The 20772-nt window shown below is 35.7% G+C and overlaps 1 protein-coding gene across 2 annotated transcripts in view; it reads left to right on the forward strand.

The window, feature by feature from the left end:
• RICTOR (RPTOR independent companion of MTOR complex 2) overlaps positions 1–17423 on the forward strand; it is a 124504-nt gene extending 107081 nt beyond the window's left edge. For both annotated transcript variants that reach the window (XM_018065616.1, XM_018065618.1), the window contains 7 exons: positions 374–551; positions 1289–1373; positions 2085–2318; positions 10602–10757; positions 11090–11213; positions 12646–12784; positions 12911–17423. In XM_018065616.1, the coding sequence (XP_017921105.1) occupies positions 374–551; positions 1289–1373; positions 2085–2318; positions 10602–10757; positions 11090–11213; positions 12646–12784; positions 12911–12985 (991 nt within the window). In that variant the 3' untranslated portion in view covers positions 12986–17423. The remainder of the gene's footprint in view (positions 1–373; positions 552–1288; positions 1374–2084; positions 2319–10601; positions 10758–11089; positions 11214–12645; positions 12785–12910) is intronic.

Genomic DNA, 20772 nt, shown 5'->3' on the forward strand with positions numbered 1-20772 from the left:
TCTGGCAGTCTGAAGTGACTGTGAAGTTAATATTTGGATAATACCTCTTGTTTTCTGAGGTCAGTTTTGTTTCTATTTTTACTTCTAGATGTTGAAAGTTACCTTAATTGCTCACCTTTTCACTTTTACCTGAGAGACCATAACAGTTGTTTTTGGTCAACAGTCAACATTACTAGTGAACTTTTATATATCAGTTTATAAGAGATAAATATTTTCAAGTGTTCATATGTTCTCAGTACATAAGATGGCACTGTTTAGTACTTGACGCACTTTCTCTCCTTTTTGAAGTTATGAAAGAAAATGGAGTACAGTTATTTATCTGACTGCTATAGCAAATCAATAAACTAATGTAGTTTTTTCAATGACATTCTAGGTTCATGAAAGCTTTAAGTTATGCTTCGCTAGATAAAGAAGATTTATTAAGTCCTATTAACCAAAATACGCTGCAGCGATCCTCCTCCGTGAGGTCCATGGTGTCCAGTGCAACATATGGTAGCTCAGATGACTATATTGGTCTTGCTCTTCCAGTAGATATCAATGATATATTCCAGGTATCATAAATTCTTTTGGTTTGTCTTGAATTAGTTTACTGTTCTTTTCATATTCTATTAATTGCTGACTAGAAATTACAATTTAGAGTGAATACTAATTTTAGGGAAGGTGATATTCTTAGGCAGTTGTATTTAAAGAAGTTTTACCATGAGAATTATTCCACTTTTCTCGACTATTCTGTACTCTCTTTAGCACCTCTAAGTCCATAAAACATTATCCTTTTTCTCTTCTCATACTAAATCAGCATCTTGTTTGATTTCTTTATCTGTATATTCTCTGTAAAAATTTTAAGTCCTAATCTTGCTTTTTAGTCACGTTTGACTTGTTCTTTATTGTTTTTTTAATTGATATATGTGACATATAGCGTTGTTTAATCCTTTGATTCTCCTTATGTCATACATGGCAGCCACATACTGTGGTAATCCCACAAAATACTCAACAAATCTCTAGATGGTAGATAGAATTAAGAATACACATTTGTCTAGAAGACCAAAAACACTTTAGATAAATTCTAAAATAATTATTTTAATATCCATTTAAGTAACTAAGGCTAGATAAGGACCTTAATGGTTTTATGTTGTCAAGTTTTGGTAATATAACTTCCTTCAGTATCTTTTCATTATAGGTTCATGTGCTCTAGTAATTCCATTTAAATTATATTTCATTTAATTTTGCTGATATTCATAAATGAATTTCTTTTTATGATAGGACTTACCATGACTTATATCTATTTCAGGTAAAGGATATTCCTTATTTTCAAACAAAAAATATACCTCCACATGATGATCGAGGGGCAAGAGTGTTTGCCCATGATACTGGAGGTAATGCATGGTTTTTGTTCTCTCTATAGTAAAAAGAAAATTCTCATCAGTAGGATGACACTAAAAATTCACATATACTTAATTTTGGGCAACAAAATAGTTGAGTCAATTTAAAATTAAACCATAACTTTTTTGGGGGGGTGGGTACTAAGTACCTAGCCTCTCAAGAAGACAAAAACCAGATCAGTTGTTTCTGTTTTAAACATATTAAAAAAAATTAGCACTTAGCCTTTTTGGAAAGAGGAGAGAGAGAGAAAAAAAAATTGTATACATTACATGATCTCTCCTTGCTATGAGCTGTAGTATTCTAATTAATATATGCATATCAGCCACAGATTTAAAGCTTTATAATCTTGATTTTTTTCTTAACAAGGACCTCTTTAGACCCAGAATTATTTACTTTTTCTTTATGTAAATATTGAGAATAATTGAAATGATACCTAATTGTATAATTTTAATTTTTTATTTTGTATTTAAAGCCTCATGTTAAAGTAAGATAAATACATCTGCTGATGTTAATTATTTTCCTAATTTAAAGCAAATTATCCTGTTTTTCTCCCCAATTAAGGTTAGATTTTGAGTCATAAAAGGTGTTCTGATTTTCTTCCCTAATTTCCCTTCTTTAAAATTTCACATAGTTTAATGCATCTTGAAAGAAGTGTCATTGATGCCGTCTTCCTCAGATTATGTTTTATATTTACTCACGCACAGGTCTTCCATCTGGAACTGGAGGTCTTGTAAAAAACTCTTTTCACTTGCTACGACAGCAGATGAGTCTTACGGAAATAATGAATTCAATCCATTCAGATGCTTCTCTGTTTTTAGAAAGTACGGAAGACACTGGACTACAGGAACATACAGATGATAACTGTCTTTATTGTGTCTGTATTGAGATTCTGGGTTTTCAGCCCAGTAACCAACTGAGTGCAATATGTAGTCATTCAGGTGAGTGATTATGTCTATCTGGATGAATCCACCTGAATTTGAATCTGCTTCAGTCATAAGACATCTCCCAGCCGTATTGATCATCCTTCTTTCTCCATCTCTACCTCAGCTTCAGTGCAGTCCCTCAGCATCCACCTGGGGAGTGTTAGTGTTTGTCTCCAATTTTGTTCCCTTGCAATTCATCTTTCATACTGTTGCCTTGGATTAGTCTGTTGACAGTTCTTTACTGACTTTTCATGTGTAGCACACAAGACTCTGTCTGATGCACCGATTGTTTTTATCACCATTCTCCTATCTTGTAATTGACACACCATTACTGACTTATTTGGCATTCTTGAACAGATTGTGCTCTTTTTCATGATTCTAGGCTTGAAAAGTGTGTTTTCCATGCTGTTCCCTCTTGCACCTTCCCCTCCTCACACACCATGCAAGCTCACACATAGCCACATAGGGTTCATTTGGCAAGCCCACCTCATCCTCAGAGACGGGAATGTTTTATCTTCACAGTTTTGTCTGACCCTCTTAGTTAGATATTGACACTTTTTCCTCTTTACTTTTATTGCCCTTTGTACATGATCTCTTGTGTTAATTATTGTTGGTTATTTCTTCCCATTCCATTCAGTAAGGTGCTTCAGGGTATAGTCTGTCATGCCCTTGCATTTTTATTTTCTAATACCTAGCTGCATACTGCTTTATATACTAAGCACTCAGTATGTTTTTGTTGAGGTAGAAAGTGAATCAGACCCAGATTCAGCTTTTTTATATGATATGTATGTTTAAAATATAACTGTAGATACCTTTTCTTGGTGAATATCACTTCACCACACTCAGAAAAACCTAGTGATAACCAGAATTCTCTGGGTCATTCATCTACACTTCTCCATGGCATTCTGATTAAGAGCTTCCCAACTGATGGATTTCAGCACACTGATAACTGAATAGGTTATGGATGTGCGGAGAGATTAATCCTCTCCCAGTAGGGCCTGGGTGTGACAAACCCTTGGACAAGTCACTTCCCACTATGAACAGGGACTCAGCCTGCTATATTATTTTCATTTTCTGTTAAGTGAAAGGTTTGGTCAGTATTGTTCTGATGTATTGTACGCAGTAAAGAAGATGCGACTAAGTCATTTGTCTATACATTGTTTATGATGTTTTAGTTCTTGTAAGTTCTGTTTATTTACTCATTCAGCAAATACTTAGGAAGCACTTACTGTGGAGTTCTGCTATACCCTTTTCTCTTTATCAAACAGGAAATAGGGAAGCCAGCCCTCTAATTACCCTGTCACAAGACAGTCCAGCAAATTCATCTGTGATCTGTTGCTGAGCTAGTTGGGCTTCCCTGGTGGCTCACACAGTAAAGAGTCTGCCTGCAGCATGGGAGACCCAAGTTCAATCCCTGGGTTGGAAAGATCCCCTGAAGAAGGAAATGGCAACCCACTCCAGTATAGTAATCAGGTTGAGACGCATCAAGTTTGGGACTTGTGGAAGAATTGCTGCTGTCAATGAGGCTTTCACCTTGGCACAGCCATTAGAAGCCCTTGATTTGTTATTCAAGTGATATGAAGTGGGGAGGAGAATAACTCTTAATTGGGAAATGATTACAATTTACTACTGATAAATCCTCTCAGAGGTGTAAAAGGAGGCGGGCTAGTTGTTAAAAAGATACTGAGCCTCTACTCATTCATGCATTCAACTTAATATTTATTATGTCACTCTGGGGATCAGGCATTGAACTAGATGCTAAGACAGTTGTGAGAGGAAAAAATAAAAAGACACTATTCTTATATTGTATATCCAATGGAGAAGGAAATGGATTGATCAATCAATACACAAATATAACAACCACATTTGCAACAAGTGCCATCAAGGGTAAGTTTTCCGTCAGTCATGTCTAACTCTTTGTGATGCTATGGACTATAGCCCACCAGGCTCCTCATCTGTCCCTGGGATTTCCCAGGCAACAATACTGGTAGCCATTCCCTTCTCCAGGGGATCTTCCCAGTTCAAGGATCGAACCCAGTTTTCCCACATTTCAGGCAGATTTTTTTCCGTCTGAGCCACCATTACTTGCTGCCTGGTATTAGCAAAGGAATAGAACCAAGTGAGCTTCCCTGGTGGCTCAGCGGTTAAGAATCTGATTACAATGCAGGAGACCTCCTACAATATAGGAGATGCAGATTCAGTCCCTGGGTTGGAAAGATCCCCTGGAGAAGGAAATGACAAACCCACTCCAGTATTCTTGCCTGGGAAGTCCCATGGACGGAGGAGCCTGACGGGCAAGAGTCTGTGGGATCACAGAAAGAGTTGGACATGACTTGGCAACTAAACAACAAACATCATCAAATAAGCAGATCAGAGAAGATACTTCTAAAGAATTGCTGTTGAGCTGTGGTTGAAAGAATGAATAGAACCTAACTGAATGAAGACTGGAGTATAGAGAATTTTAAGAGAGAGGAAGGAACATGAACAAAAGTCTTCTCTGATGGGTGCAATCATGGGACACCCATGGGAGTGGAGCCCAGAAAGTAAAGGGAGAGAAAATACAGGATCAGCCTAGAAAGATAGGTGGAGACCAGGTACTGCATAGCCCTTTCTACCCAAAGTGGTCAGTGAACCAGCAGCATCAGCGTCACCTGAGCACTTGTTAGAAATGTCTCAAACTCTGTCCCACACAGAATCAGAATCAGCATTTTAACAAGATGCCCAGGTTATTCATGTATGCATTAATGTTTGAGAAGCACTGCTATCGGCCAAATGAAGGAATTTTATGTATCAGAAGGGAGATATCTTTATTATCCATGCATGCTCATTTATGTCCAACTCTTTGTGATCCCATGGACTGTAGCCCCCAGACTCCTCTGTCCATGGAATTTTTCAGGCAAGAATACTGCAGTGGATTGCCATTTCATTCTCCAGGGGTTCTTCTCAACCCAAGGGTCAAACCTGTATTTCCTCCATTGGCAGGCAGTTTCTTTACCACTGAGCCACCTGGGAAAGCCATATTATCCGTGGCAGATAACTAAAAAATAGTTCCTCTACTTTTTTTTAATTGAAGTATAGGTAATTTACGATGTTGTGTTACTTTTAAGTGTACAGCAAAGTGATTTAATTTTACATGTGTGCATGGGTGTCTTCTCTTTCAGATGCTTTTCCGTTGTAGGTTATTTCAAGATACTGAATATAGTTCCCTCTGCTACACAGTAGACCTGTGTTGCTTACCCATTTTACGTGTAATAGTGTATATATGTTAATCCGAAACTCCTAATTTGTCTCCGCCCATCCCCTTTGGTAACCATAAGCTTGTTTTTTATGTCTGTGAACCTATTTCTGTTTAATAAATCAGTTCGTTTGTATCATTTTTAGATTCCACATATACGTGATATCACGTATTTGTCTTTCTCTTCTGACTTAATTCGATAATCTCTAGGTCCATCCATGTTACTGAAAATGGCATTATCTCATTCTTGTTCATTGCTGGGTAATATTCTAACTTCTTTATCCATTTGTCTGTTGATGGCCATTTAGGTTGCTTCCATGTCTTGGCTGTTGTGAATAGTGCTGCTATGAACATTGGGGTGCATGTATTTTTTTGAATTAGGGTTTTTTCTGGGTATATGCCAGGAGTGGGATTGCAGGATCATATGGTAACTCTTTAGTTTTTTAAGGAACCTTAAAAAACCATTCTCCATAATGGCTGCACCAATTCATATTCTCACCAACAGTATAAGAGGTTTCATTTTTCCTCTATACCTTTTCCGACATTTACTATTTGTAGACTTTTTAATGATAACCATTCTGACTGGTGTAAGATGATACCTCATTGTTGTTTTGATTTGCATTTCTCTAATAGTTAGTGGTACTGAGCATCTTTTTATGTGCTTGTTGGCCTTTTCATGGCCTTTGATTTTCTTTTTTTTAATTGAGCTGTATGAGCTATTTGTATATTTTGGAAATGAATTCCTTGTCAGAAGCATTGTTTGCAAATATTTTCACCCAGTCTGTAAGTTGTCTTTTTGCTTTATGTGTGGTGTTTTCTTGGGGGGGAGAGGGTTGCTGTACGAAAGCTTTTATTTTGGTTATTTTTGTTTCCAGTTCAATTACTCTGGGAGACAGATCCAAAAAAACATTGGTGCAGTTTATGTCAAACAGTGTTGTACCTTTGATTTCCTCTAGAAGTTTAGGTCTCTAATGCATTTTGTGTTTATTTTTGTATGTGATGCTAGAGAATGTTCTGATGTTTCATTTGAACATTCCATGCTTTTACATGTAGCTGTGCAGTTGTACCAGCACTGCTTTTTGAAAAGACTGTCTTTTACCCAGTGTATATTCTTGCTTCCTTTCTCTTAGATTAATTGACCATATGTTCATGGGTTTATTTCTGGGCTGTCTATTCTCTGTCCTTTATCTATATGTTCTATGTCTGTTCTTGTGCCATTACCACACTGTTTGGATTACTGTAGTCTGCAGTAGTCTGAAGTTGTCCCTCTGCTGTGTAATGATAATTTTAAAGAGACATCAGGACTTGAACAAGACTTTTCATTCTTTAAAACTTTTAGTCTGGTCGTAATGTTGGTTGTGGCAGTTGTTCAGAAAATGTTAACGCTCAGAGGAAAGGCGACAAGGATATTTCCTAATATTGTATTCTGTGTCTACCACTTTCTCAGATGTTTATGCAATGTTTTGTTAAGTATGCAAGGCAAAATGTTGGCTGCGTTTTATGTTTCTTTGGGGTGCACTGTATGTTTACCACTGCATTCGCCATATTGTAGCTAACCAACTAAAAGTGGGCTAGACTGGTGTTTTAGACTAGTCCATCTGTGAAAGAGAGCACAGGAAAAAAGTCAGCAGACTATAAAGGATAATAGCAAGGAGATTGGTTTTAATGTCTGAGTTATTAAACTGACAGATTTGTGAGGAGTGGGTAGAGATTACATTGAGTAAAGGAAGGCCCTAAAGAGACAGTGGTGGCTTTCAAAAACATTAGGTGTAAAACCCACGTTTCAGTAGCAGTCTATACAAAAGATCAGTGGCTTGCAGATGACGGTGTAAGGGGAACACCAGGTGGTGTCCCATCTCCCTGTCCTCACCCAGATGTACAGCTGAGGATAGAGGAGACTAGGAAGTGCCAGGGCTGCAGGAAATACTCAGACGCCTGGTGTAAACATAGCAGGGTGTGAGGTTTGGTATCAAGAGCACTTAGGCTCAAAGCCAAACTTTTCCGTCTTATTATTTGATCTGGGGCAATATACTTAGTTTCACTGAGCTTTACTTTTAATTTTTTCTTAAATTTCTAAATGGGAATAATGATACCTGGCTTATGGTGTAGTTTTGGTACTTAGTAACGTGTAAGATTAGCATTCACTAAGCTGTCCATTAATGGTGACTCACACTAAGTTGTTTACATTAGAAATAATATTCTTTCATAAATTCTGATAGTTCAATTAGAATGATCTTACTGTGTTCCTAGGGAAAATCTCCTTGTTCATTTCAACAACAGTCTCCTTGTTATTGCTGCCCAGCAGAAATGATGATCAAGTGGATCAGAGCTCCTCACAGAAATTCTTGATTTTTTTGATGAATTCTTTCAGCATTTAATATGCTATTTGGAGACTTCACTTTCTGATAGGAAGAATTTAGCTTATGATTTTTCTGAATTAACCCATATGGACTTATATAATTTTTTTCCCTAGAGCTTTTTATTCTTTCTCACATAATTATGTCCAGATACAGGGTATAAAGAAGGTATGCAGTCTCTTAGAGGCTGATCTATCCTATACGTCATGTCTCTACTTTTAATTAAAAGATAAAATAAAGCTGAGCTAGTGGCTCAGACAGTGAAAAATCTGCCTGCAATGAGGGCATCCTGGGTTCGATCTCAGGGTTGGGAAGATCCCCTGGAGGAGGGCATGGCAACCCACTCCAGTATTCTTGCCAGGAGAATCCCCTTGGACAGAGGAGTCTGGCGGACTGCAGTCCACAAAGTTGCAAAGAGTCGGACACAACTGAGCAACTAAGGACAGTACAGAATATTGTTAATTAAAAAGAGAGGAAACAATAAAAGCAACAGCTACAGTTAAGAAACTAAACATCAATTACATAGATAAAAAGGTTCAATTTATGGATGTAATGCTTCATCCAAATTAAAAATAATCTTGAAATAAAATGTGTTGAGTAAAAGTGTGTAAGTGTAAGTTTCATTGCATTGAATACTTTTCAAAATTAAGGTCCCTAAAAGTCAATATCATCAGCCTAGTATGCACGGTTTTGGCCTTTAGCAGAGTGCTAGACATTATCTTCTGTGCCTAAGAAGAAATAGGTCAACTAGCTTCCCAATTTCAAGAAATTTTGGTTCTCCATATACTGCTAATTAATAAATAGTGCCAATATTCTACCCACATGTTCTCTGAAGTTTCCATTTAGCACATGTAATTACTTCATAAAAAATTTTTATTCATATGATTTAGCAAGTTTCATATAAGAGATACCCCATGGATTAAAAGCCTTCTGTTATCACTATTCTTGGGATGCTTTTTCACTTCTTCCAGTGGAAGATGTGAAGAAGACTCCAGTGAGGCTTCGCTTGTAGTTCAGTTGGTAAAGAATCTGCCTCCAATGCAGGAGACATGGGTTCGATTCCTGGGTCAGGAAAATCTCTTGGAGAAGGAAATGGCAGCCCACTCCAGTATTCTTGCCTGGAGAATTCCATGGACAGAGGAGTCTGGAAGGCCACAGTCCATGGGGTTGCAAGAGTCGGACATGATTAGCAACTAAACCACCGCAGTGGGAGAAACTGTTTGGGCTTTGTTTAGTTAGAGGCGTGGGTTTTTTTTTTTTTTTTTTTTGAATAAGAATGGATGATATCTTTAGAAATAAAATGTGGTTGTAACAGGTTAGAAATGTTAGGAGTCGTCACTGGTTGCAGATGAGGCTGAAATGAATAAGTTTATAACTTTTCAGAAACAATGTTGACAAAGGACCGATGTCAGCATTTTCAAAACAACATTGACAAAGGAACGTATAATTTTCTTATTGTTCTTTGTGCTGGAATATTTTGTCTTTTTACTTCCTGGGAAGCTTACTGAGTCCAAAATAACATAGTCATTTCTTACCTGGTTATTCAGCATTACTGGTTTTTAAGTACATCTTTAGTTCTCAGATCTTTTGGCAGTAGTTTTATTTTTAAAATCACTGTATAATTTAAGTAGCATATGTTACTTTTAAGTACCTGACAGATGCATGATTTTCTTAGTAACCAAGATATTAAAACTATGCTAAGTTGATATCCTGAGGAACCAGAACATATTCTGCTTAGTATTATGTCACTATTAATCTTAGGAAGTACTTAAAGGTGAGATGAGGTAGTGACATCTATTCTGCTGAAGCAGCATAGGGAGAATAGTATGTGTTGATGTAGGTCTAGTTTCCTGGACTTTTAAAAAACTCTTACTACTCTGACAGTGTACTGTAGTGGAAAGAGAATAGGACTAACTATCAGGAGGCCTTAGCATTTGACTGATGGTGTTTCTTCTCTCTGAAATCTCTTTTCTTAGCGTACTAAGGTTGCATGATTTTTTGGGTTGCCCAGTATTACCTCCTAAAAGGATAACTGAAGACTTTCTGATTTCCATTTCATTTAGTTTAAGTGCTCAGGGAACTTGTAATTAAAAAATATTGATGTTATTTTAGCTCCACTAAGACGTTTAGTTGACTTTAAAATCCCATCTAGGAGTGGACCTTAGCAATGCATGGATAGTATAGTAAGTTTAACCCTATGGAAGGAACTGATAAGTCTGGAGAACTATGATTGTTATATCAGTGATTATTAAATGGTAGGACTAGCAAGTGCTAGAATAATAGATACAGTGTAATCTCACTTATACATCTGAAGAGGAAGAGAGAGAAATTTAAAATGGCAGACGATTTGAATTTTTATATATTTAAGGAGAAGGCTGTTTAGTTTAGGGGTGGGAGGCATGGAAGAGGGGGTAGGTAAAAGGCCTTCACTTATTCTATATATATCTTCATATGAATTCTTTAAATAAACACATATTTATTATTTTTGTAGTTTAGAAAAATAAAATCTTATGTATAAATGTCTTTAGAATTAAACACATTACTATCTGAGCAGTCTGTAAATTTACTTTGAAAATCTTCATCATGGAAAATAATTATTGAAGAGACTGGAAGGAAATTACAAGGAACCATTCCTTTGTGGTATACAGTGCAAGCATAGGAATTAAGCTGTTTTGATCTGTTTATTGAATTAATTTATTTCTTCAGACCTTCAAGACATTCCATATTCTGATTGGTGTGAGCAAACTATCCATAATCCCTTAGAAGTAGTTCCCTCGAAATTTTCTGGCATTTCTGGATGCAGTGACGGAGTGTCTCAAGAAGGCTCAGCCAGCAGCACCAAAAGTACAGAATTGCTACTAGGTAAGTTTTCAGATTTAAATCCAAACTTGTTAATATAACTGTACTTAGTTGTTTGTTGTTAATGATGAGTGCAGTCATTAGTTGTCTCAAATCTATGACAACTTACTTTTATTGAGGTATATTTAGTCAACTATTGTACCTATATCAGCTGCTGATACATACTCGCTTAGCTGTCTGCTTTCATTAGAAAGAATTTTGATCCCAAAATGATTGGCAGGTCATGTGCAGTTTATCTTAGTTTTATATATGTCTTTGGTAAAGTTTAAAAACAAATTCCATGAGTTATAGTAATTTTCTGTTGTGATACAGATAAAATATTTTGATCTTTTCAGGGGTTAAAACAATTCCAGATGATACACCAATGTGCCGTATACTCCTTCGCAAAGAAGTTCTGAGATTAGTCATTAATTTGAGTAGTTCAGTTTCAACTAAATGTCATGAAACTGGGCTTTTAACGTAAGTAATCTTTGAGCATGAGTATTCTTTGCTTTTTTATGGTGAATACTTAAAAAGTTTGATCAGTTTGCTTTACATCAGTAGTTCTCAACTGCATGGCATATCTGAGTGAGCCTAGATTTTCTTCATCTACTTCAACCAAACTAACATATGGTAATAAATTGAATGGAGAAGCAGGTATGTGAATCCAACAGTTTTCTATTCAGCCAGACGTTAAAAAGATCTGTAAAAATGTAAAACAATAGCAACTCTTCTTAGTTTTGGAAAATATAGTTATTTTTCATTAAAATATATGTATGTTAACATGTAATGATTTTATTTTTTAAATGAATTAATAGATGTTTTGAAATTTTCTAAATTTTAATTTCTTATATGTTAATTATTGATGGCTATGGCCCACAAAAGTAAAAGTAAAGCATCCACCTGCAATGTGGGAGATGTGGGTTCGATCCCTGGGTTGGGAAGATCCCCTGGAGAAGGGAAAGGCTCCCTCACTCCAGTATTCTGGCCTGGAGAATTCCATGGACTGTATAGGTCTTGGACAGGACTGAGTGACTTTCACTTTCATGGCCCACAAAAAATAAGATTTGGGGGTTTCTCAACAATGTTTAAGAAAGTAGAAGAATTCTGAGACCATAAAGCTCAAGAAAAGCTGGCATACATAAAAATAAGTGACATTTTCTTGGTTTAATTTTTCCCTATTTTTACTCCTTTCTTTTAATAAAAGTTGCAGGCTCTTTTTTGGTTTTCTAAATCACAGCAACATGATAAAAGAATATTCAGGCCATCTTCAACATCTTTTATGCACTATTTAAAGCTGTGGTCCTCAAAAAATGAAATGCACTTCAGGGTCTCCCATGGAACTTTACAAAATGTAGTAGCACATATACCAGGCCCCCACTACAGACCTCCTGGCCAGAAGCTTTAAGTGTAGAGGGTCCTTCACCTGTATTAGCCCACTCCACTGCTGGTTCTGAGGTGCTAGACCAGGTGAGAGCCACTACTAAATGCTGAAAGATACAAAGACAGAGCCCAGTCAAAGTTTAACTTCAGTTTAACTTTAAAATTTCATTTTATTTTTTTCTTTTAATTTTATTTCTGTTTTAAAGCTTAGTTTTAAAAATACTTGAGTTACTCTGGGCCAATAAATACATTTTGTAATTTCTCAGGCCAGTGAAAAAGAATATTTTGCACTTTCTAAGAAGTATTTGGGTTTTTATCATTTTAAGAGATAGCCCAAACTTAAAACAGTTATAATTTAAGTCTGAGGTAGGAATATTTACTATTTTATATTTTTATATGCCCTCACTCCAGATATGTCACTTGATCTATATATCCAGAGGAAAAGAGATTTAAAAATGATATTTTGAAAGAAAATAGGCAAGTCATTATTATAATTTTTATCACATCCTAGTCTTTTCTTTCATTCTAGAATTAAAGAGAAGTATCCTCAAACATTTGATGACATATGCCTTTACTCTGAGGTTTCCCATTTGCTGTCACACTGCACATTTAGACTTCCATGTCGGAGGTTCATACAAGAATTATTTCAGGATGTACAGTTTTTACAAGTAAGTAGCATTTGTACTTCTGAACTTTATCTTTAAAAAATATTTGTTTGATTTAAACTAAAAGTTTTGAGATTATATCTGTTGATAGACTAGAAAGTCATTAATAATTTACCACTTCTTCCCTAGATGCATGAAGAAGCAGAGGCTGTCTTGGCAACACCACCAAAGCAACCTATAGTTGATACATCTGCTGAATCCTGACCTCATATTTATGATGTACATAGATGTAGACTATATATATATATATATATATATATATATATATATATATATTCATATTTGTGGACTTCTAAAAGCCTCAAAAAAGCCGACTGACTGGGCAGCAAAGACAGGAGTATCTTCTATACGCTGTTCCAGCAATTACTGGTACATAAACAGTTGGAACTGCGGACTTCCCTAACCAAAACAACTTCCTCTCCCCTCTGTGGAGCCCCTTTGGGGGTTCATTATTCATTACCACAGTTTTAAGAGTTTTAGTTACCATTGTATGCAAGATTCAAGCACTGAGTACCTACATGGGTTTTCTACTTTTCATTTTAAGAGCATAACAACAGTGGAACAGTACGGTATGCAGAAGCACCCTACACACCGTTATTTCTGAATTCCTTTTTTACGGTAAATATAAAGATGCCTTGTTTGTTAACTAATTTTGGAAGCCAGGAATTAGTGTCTTTGAGGCTGCATCCTGTTAGCACAATGGGATGTTCTATAACTGCTGGTATTAGAAGGGGATCTTTGGCCCTTCCACTTTTTTCTTCATGTTTATAACACTACTTCAGAGGTTTTTAACCTCAAAGCGAAAGAAGAGCCTCAACAACCAGGACTTATAAGTTATTTTTATGTGACTAGACTTACATAAAGTTTCTTACTTGTTTTCCATCTCTTTAGTTTTGTTGCAATGTGTTATTATAGGCTATTTGAACCGATTAAGGTTTTTCACTACAGTTCCTGATTAAAATCAGAAAATTATTTTATAATTCAGAGTATTTTTCATTTATAAAATGCATATGTTTTCAGTGCACTTCCATTTCCATTAGCTTCCCACATCACCATTTTAACAGGAACTTTAACAAAGCACTATTAATTTAGACCTAAAGTAAAAGAAAGCATTAAATAACACCTTGGATCTCTTGAGGAAAAGATAAGGTTGCCTACAATTTATACATTCCATGGGAAAAGAAGAGCCATAGTTTCTTTTAAAAAAATCCTTGGTGAAACATGATTATGATTAAAAATTGTAGTGAAAAGCCTTAAGTACCAAATTTTAAAGCAGCAGTAATTTAATTTTTATATCAGTGTTCTTGTTTTGCACAGACTAAATGCAGTGATAGGTGAGTTTATGAGTACAGTAGTTGCCTTTATCACATTTGTGAAGTTGTTAAAGTTGATGAGGGCAGAGTTTTATTTGTTTGTTTAATTTGTGTATGTCTAAAGATATTTGGAAATCTTTACAGGAATTAAACATATATGCAAATTTGTATATAAAAAAAGCATGGCCATCATCATTAGAATGCTTGTAAATGAAAGGATCTTTTTTGAGGTCTACATATAAGTAGAAAAAAAATCCAGCTGGACTGATTAGGACCCTTTTTTAATTGATTTGTTCAGACCATTTTTATAGTTACGCATCAGCTCTGACACAGTCATAGTACAGGGACTAGTATTTTCCCTTATTACAGTTCATTTCTATAATGGGCTTGTTCTTTGAGATCTCTGTAAAGAACCCTGTGAACTAGAAAGCATAACTCACAGAGATACTTTTTTTTTTTTTTTAAATTTACTGGCACTGAAAGTTCCAATTGAGATGAAGCATTTCATCTCACTTCATAACACCTCTTTGACTGCACTTCAGTGAATTGTTCTTATGTGCACTGTGTAGCAACTTACATTATAACAAAGCAGATAAGGGCTGTAAGCTGCTGCTTATGTTAAAAAGTGGTTCTTCAGATTTTCTTTCATAAAATCCAATTGAAGATAAAACAGATGCTTTTTTTTTTTTAACTTTAATTTATCACTGAACCCAAGTGTTTATTTAAATGTCAACAGTACTTCTAAGAACGTTGCCTGTCACCTTGGTCTTTGGTCTTGGATGATGAAACTGCCTTCCAGAGAACCAAATGTCAGAGATACTAGACCAAATAGTGGTTTAAAACTCCAAAGGAGGTAATGTAGTAATCTTATTAATAATGGGATTAACATATTTTAGACATTCATTTTTAAACACTACCTCAGTTAATATAGAGTATAAAATCTGTGGTTTAATCCCTCAAAAGTTAACAGTAAATTCTTTTTTGTTACACACACACACACACACACACACAAACATATACATACATCTTCACCCCTGGACCCCACCTCACTCATCAATCCTGAAATGAAGTCTTTGTTACTATTAGCCTGAACGGTTTTTTGGATTATTACTTTGAAAGATATGTATGTATATATCATAATATTTGCCTTTAGCACTTAGTTTGGGGAGACACTCAGAGCTTTGTGGTTCTCAATAATCTAAAAAAAAAAGATGTCTATATTAAGTGTATAGTGCTATTTGGTTAATCCATGTTTCACTGACAGGTCTAATACGTTTTCTTTAAGTACTTATTTGTATAAAAGTAGACTTTTATGATGAAAAATGCTCACATGCAGTGCCAAGTGATTTACTTAGGTGTTTAAAATGTTAAATTATATCAGAAAAGATTAGGGATGTTGTCAGTGGTAATAGAAATAATTGAAAAAAGCATCTATATGTAATAGATATTACCAGACTATAAAATACCAAAATAATGTCAATACTGTAGTTTTTCAAGATTTTAGAATTAATCTTAGTCCATATAAATTTGTACTACTGTTAATTATTGAATAATTTGGAGGAATTTGGGCAGTTGTGCTGGTTATAAACTGTGAATTTCTAATTGTAAAGTGAATTGTTTCTAATTGAAATTTTTTTCAAGAACAGATTTCAGCTTCACATACTAAGTAAATACTGATAAATAAGGAAATTAGAAATTAGTATTTGTAATTAAACATGGTCTAAAATTTCTTACACTTGTTTATGCTTAGGTAGATTTGAAGGGGGAAAAAGTCTTATCTCCCTAATAAAAAATTTTCTAATAAAGATTGGTAGCATAAGGGCATTCTGTAAGACATTGACATTAAAAGAGGCTCTTTGGAGGTATATACTTTATTTTACTAGTTACTCTAACATCGTATGTATAAGTCCTTTTGAATGGTGTGGCTTTAATAGTTTTCAGCTCTTTTATCCAGAGCTTGAAGTAATTAAAGCTGAGTTTTTCAGGGCATATTACAGATGCAAAGTGTTCAACAGTGAGGTGTGAATGCTTATTTAGATTTGTCTACTGCTATTTATATAAAAAAAATTTTTCATTCCATTCAGAGGATGCCTTTTATCCCCACATTAAAGCACAGATCACTAAGCAATAAAAAGCAATCAAATTGTCATCCAAATTATAACTGCAGTTACTTTTGCATGGTGAGAGTGAGGTGCTAATTTTGTGTGAGAGGAGTTTTGTAAACTACCTTGGGAAAGGTCCTTTGGAAGTAAGATTTTTCCCCTTTTGTCCTGTGTTTCCAGTTTTGTCTCAAATTCACAATCCATTAAATTAGGGAAAAAAGGAACAATTAATTGAGAGAGTTTGATAAGAGCTGTTGGAATAAAAAGAACATTTCAGATCTTCCAAAATGTCAGTTGGGAAAGGTCACCATTGTCTCTCCATTCAAGAAATACATTATTGCCAGCTTCATTTCAAGACTGTCACTACAGTGAGAGTTTGATTATAAAAGCATACCAGTAAAATTAATAGCAAAATGCTTATCAGACAATGTTAAAATCTGTGAGAATCTTTCTAGGAGCATTTGTTTTTTCTTTTAGTTCTAGGTTCCCAGGGTAGTTTTCATTTATAGTAGGTTTATTTAATGAATGTGGATTTTCTCCCCTTTAGAGTATTTTTGTAACGTAGGTGGATAGCTATGCCACTGCACGCATAAATTGCACATTTTGTTTGACTTTCTTTATAAAATATTTAATTTGAAAAATATAATTTATGCCAAAAAAGTATATCTTGTAATTTTGCCACTAATAGGTTGATTTAGCACAAAATGCAAAGTCTTTGGGCAGAGGAGGGGGGAGATTAAAAACTTTCATAGATAATAGTTGAAAAATGTTCCATTATTGGCCTGTCAGAAACCCTAAAGCTGCATTGTAAAACAAATGATGTAAATTAGTTTTGAAAAGTGGTAAGGGACTGTGAAAAAAATCTCAGACTTAATGCTCCCTAACCACATAATTTTCTTCTTTTTTATTTAGTAATACGCTGCTACATATTTGGAGGTTCTGGTGTTTGTAGGTCACTGAACAGACATTGAAATCTGATTTATATTGTATAACTGTAACATAGAAAGAAAAGTATTTATATATTTTCCGTAAGAATATTTCATTGAGTTGTGTATAATTTAAATAAGGTTTGTCCCTAAATGGTTTTGCTCACCTTGATTTTTTTTTTGTGGTTTTCTTGTTTTTGTATAATGTGTACAGTTTATGTCAAGGGCATTAAAAGCCTCCTGAAGCGTAATCTTATCAAAGGGATACATTCTTAATAAAATGTACTTAAAAATTCTTAAACTTGTGTCATTGTTCTATTTCAAATTTCAAAACCATCATTGTTGATTTATGTACCACTGAGGCTGTTACATGTAACTCTAGGTAAAAGTGACTTTTAAATACTGCAGATAAGAATCTGGTTCAGTAACACATAGTTCAGTTCAATCGCTCTGTTGTCTCCGACTCGGCAACCCCATGGACTGCAGCATGCCAGGCCTCCCTGTCCATCACCAATTCCCGGAGCTTACTCAAACTCATGCCCATTGAGTCAGTGATGCCATCCAACCATCTCATCCTGTCGTCCCCTTCCTCCCACCTTCAGTCTTTCCCAGCATCAGAGTCTTTTCAAATAAGTAGTGGCTTGTTCCAAATGTTTTAAAATAGGTATTTATACTTTCTAAATACTTCATAATCTAATCAAACATCTTTACAGTTATTATTTTTTAATCTCAGGTTATTGTAAAAGGTTTGATAAAGTAGATCTATCTTTAGAACAATTACGACTTTAGTGATTAATATATAGAATGAGCAATGATGGTAACTTTTCTGTGTAAGCTATTTGATTTCACTCAGCCTTCCCTTGTGGCTCAGCTGGTAAAGAATCCACCTGCAATGTGGGAGACCTGGGTTCGATCCCTGGGTTGGGAAGATCCCCTGGAGAAGGGAAAGGCTACCCACTCCAGTATTCTGGCCTGGAGAACTCCATGGAGTGTAGAGTCCATGGGATTGCAAAGAGTCTGACGTGACTGAGCGACTTTCACTTTCACAGAAACTGGATCAGGTAAGCTAGCCAACAACCACCTAGTGGCAAAAGAAAGTAGTACAAGGGAAATAAATGGTCAATCCTGGAGAATAAAATTCAGTGTCAAAGTTAGGGTCTGTTATTGATTGAATGTGGTAAAATGTATTCAGAAATAGCTTTATTTTGGATAGTTTGGTTTTTAAACACATTTATGTGTATCATTTTCATATTGCCTTCTACTCTATGTTTTTCAACAAAAATGGAGTTGGCCCTCAAAAAGCACACTTCTTCATCATACAGCTCATCTTTGAAAACTGACAATATAGCTGAGCTTCAGAAAGTTTGTTTCATTTTTTAAAACTCTGGTGTATACAGTACTCCAGGAGATAGTGAAAGACGGGGAAGCCTGGCGTGCTGCAGTCCATGGGGTCGCCAAGAGTTGGACATAACAGTGACTGAATAACTATAGCAAAATACCAAAGACTGAACAGTTTATAAATAACAGAAGTTTATTTCTCACAGTTCTGTTTGCTGAAAATCTGAAATTAGAGTGTGAATATATTTGGATGAGGGCCCTCTTCACGTCCCAGACTTCTTTTGTCTTATGTCCTCGATGGCTTGATGGGACTAGGAAATTGTAGTGTCTCTTATAAGAACATCAATCCCACTCATGAGAGCTCTAGCCTCATGACCTCCCAAAGACCCCCATCTACTAATACCATCATCCCTGGGTGTTAGGATTTCAGTGTAGGAATTTGAGGAGGCAGGTGATTATTCAGACCATAGCAATTAATTCTACATTGATTAAAAAAAAATACATATATATATATATAAATAAAAACTTCCTCTAATGCTTACAGGACAGACAACTACATTTGCTTAAATGTTGCAAATGTCCTTTAAGTGGGAATATATTCATTGTAAATACTATTTTAACTACTAATTTTGAAGGCTTTATATTTTCAGTTGTATCTTTTTGAAGGTTGTCATTTTGTTTTGGCCATGCCTTGCTGAATCCTGCTTCCTCTACCTGGGATTGAACCACACCCCCAGCAGTGGAATCAGGAGTCTCAACCACTGAACCCCCATTATGCAAAATGCTTAGCATGTTTTGTAAATTCTTTGAGATGAAAGCCAGCTGGTCTCCACAGAGTTCTTAGAAGAAATACTAGATATTGTCTAATACAACCTGATTTTCTTAATAAATGACATTCTAGTGGAGAATCAGTTTCACTAGACTTAGTACAGGTCAGGTATTGGAATATCAGCAGGCACTTCGAGCAGGTCCATGGATATGTGTGTATCTGAATCACTTAGCTGTACACCTGAAAACTAACACAATATTGTCAATAAACTCCAATATAAAGTAAAAAATTTTTTTAATTAAAATCACATTTAAAACCTAGTTAGTAATAATATTCCATATCAATATCACTGGGATACTAGTTCCCTGTGTGACTACTAGATACTAGAACTGTGTGACTAGTTCCCTGCTTCCCGTCTACCTGCCTGCAGCCGAGGACAAGTCACCAGGCTGAGGCGTTATTTGTAGGTCTTTTGCCAGTTCCACCCACCATCAAAATATCCCGGTATTGATATGGAATATTACTAGGTTTTACATGTTTTTAATTTAAATATTTTTTTATGTTATATTGGAGTTGATTGACAATATTGTCTTAGTTTTCAGGTCTACAGCTAAGTGATTTGGATATACATATATCCATTCTTTTTCAGATTCTTTTCCTGTATAGGTTATTACAGAATATTGAGTAGAGTTCCCTCTGCTATACAGTAGGTCCTTGTTGATTATCTATTTTACATATAGTTGTGTGTTTATGTTAATCCCAAACTCCTAATTAACCCCCCCCCCCACCTTTTCTGTTTGGTAACCATCAGTTTGTTTTTGAAGTCCGTTGAGTTTGTTTTGTAAATAAATCCATTCATCTCAGGTTTTTTTATAGTCCACATAGAAGTGGTATCATATTTGTCTTTCTCTGACTTCACTCAGTATGATAATCTCTAGGCCCACCCATGTTGCTGCAAGTGACATTGTTTCATTCTTTTTATTCTATTGCATCTATGTACCGCATCTTTATCCACTCCTCTGTTGATAGACATTTAGGTTGCTTCCATGTCTTGGCTATTGTAAACAGTACTGCAGTGAACACGGGTGCATGTATCTTTTTGAATTATGATTTTCTGCAGATACATGCCCAGGATTAGAATTGCTGAATCACAAGAGCTTCCCAGGTGGCTCAGTGGGTAAAGAATCTGCCTGCAATGCAGGAGATGCAGGCAAATGTGAGTTTTATACCTGGACTGGGAAGATCCTCTGAAGGAAGGCATGGCAGCCCACTCTGGATAGAGGAGCCTGGCAGGCTACAGTCCATGGGGTCACACAGAGTCAGACATGACTGAAGTTACTGAGCACCAAAGACTCGGACACAATTGAAGCGACTGGGCGGGAGCCCAAGCACATGGTAGATGTAGTTCTAGTTTATTAAGGAACCTCCATTCTGTTCTCCATAGTGGTTGTTATCAACTTACATTCCCACTAATAGTGATGGCGGGGTGGCTCCCTTTTCTCCATACCCTCTAGCATTTATTGTTTGTAGACTTTTGTACGGT

This window comes from Capra hircus, chromosome 20 (genome assembly GCF_001704415.2).
Source record: "Capra hircus breed San Clemente chromosome 20, ASM170441v1, whole genome shotgun sequence".
NCBI classification, from domain to species: Eukaryota; Metazoa; Chordata; class Mammalia; order Artiodactyla; family Bovidae; genus Capra; species Capra hircus.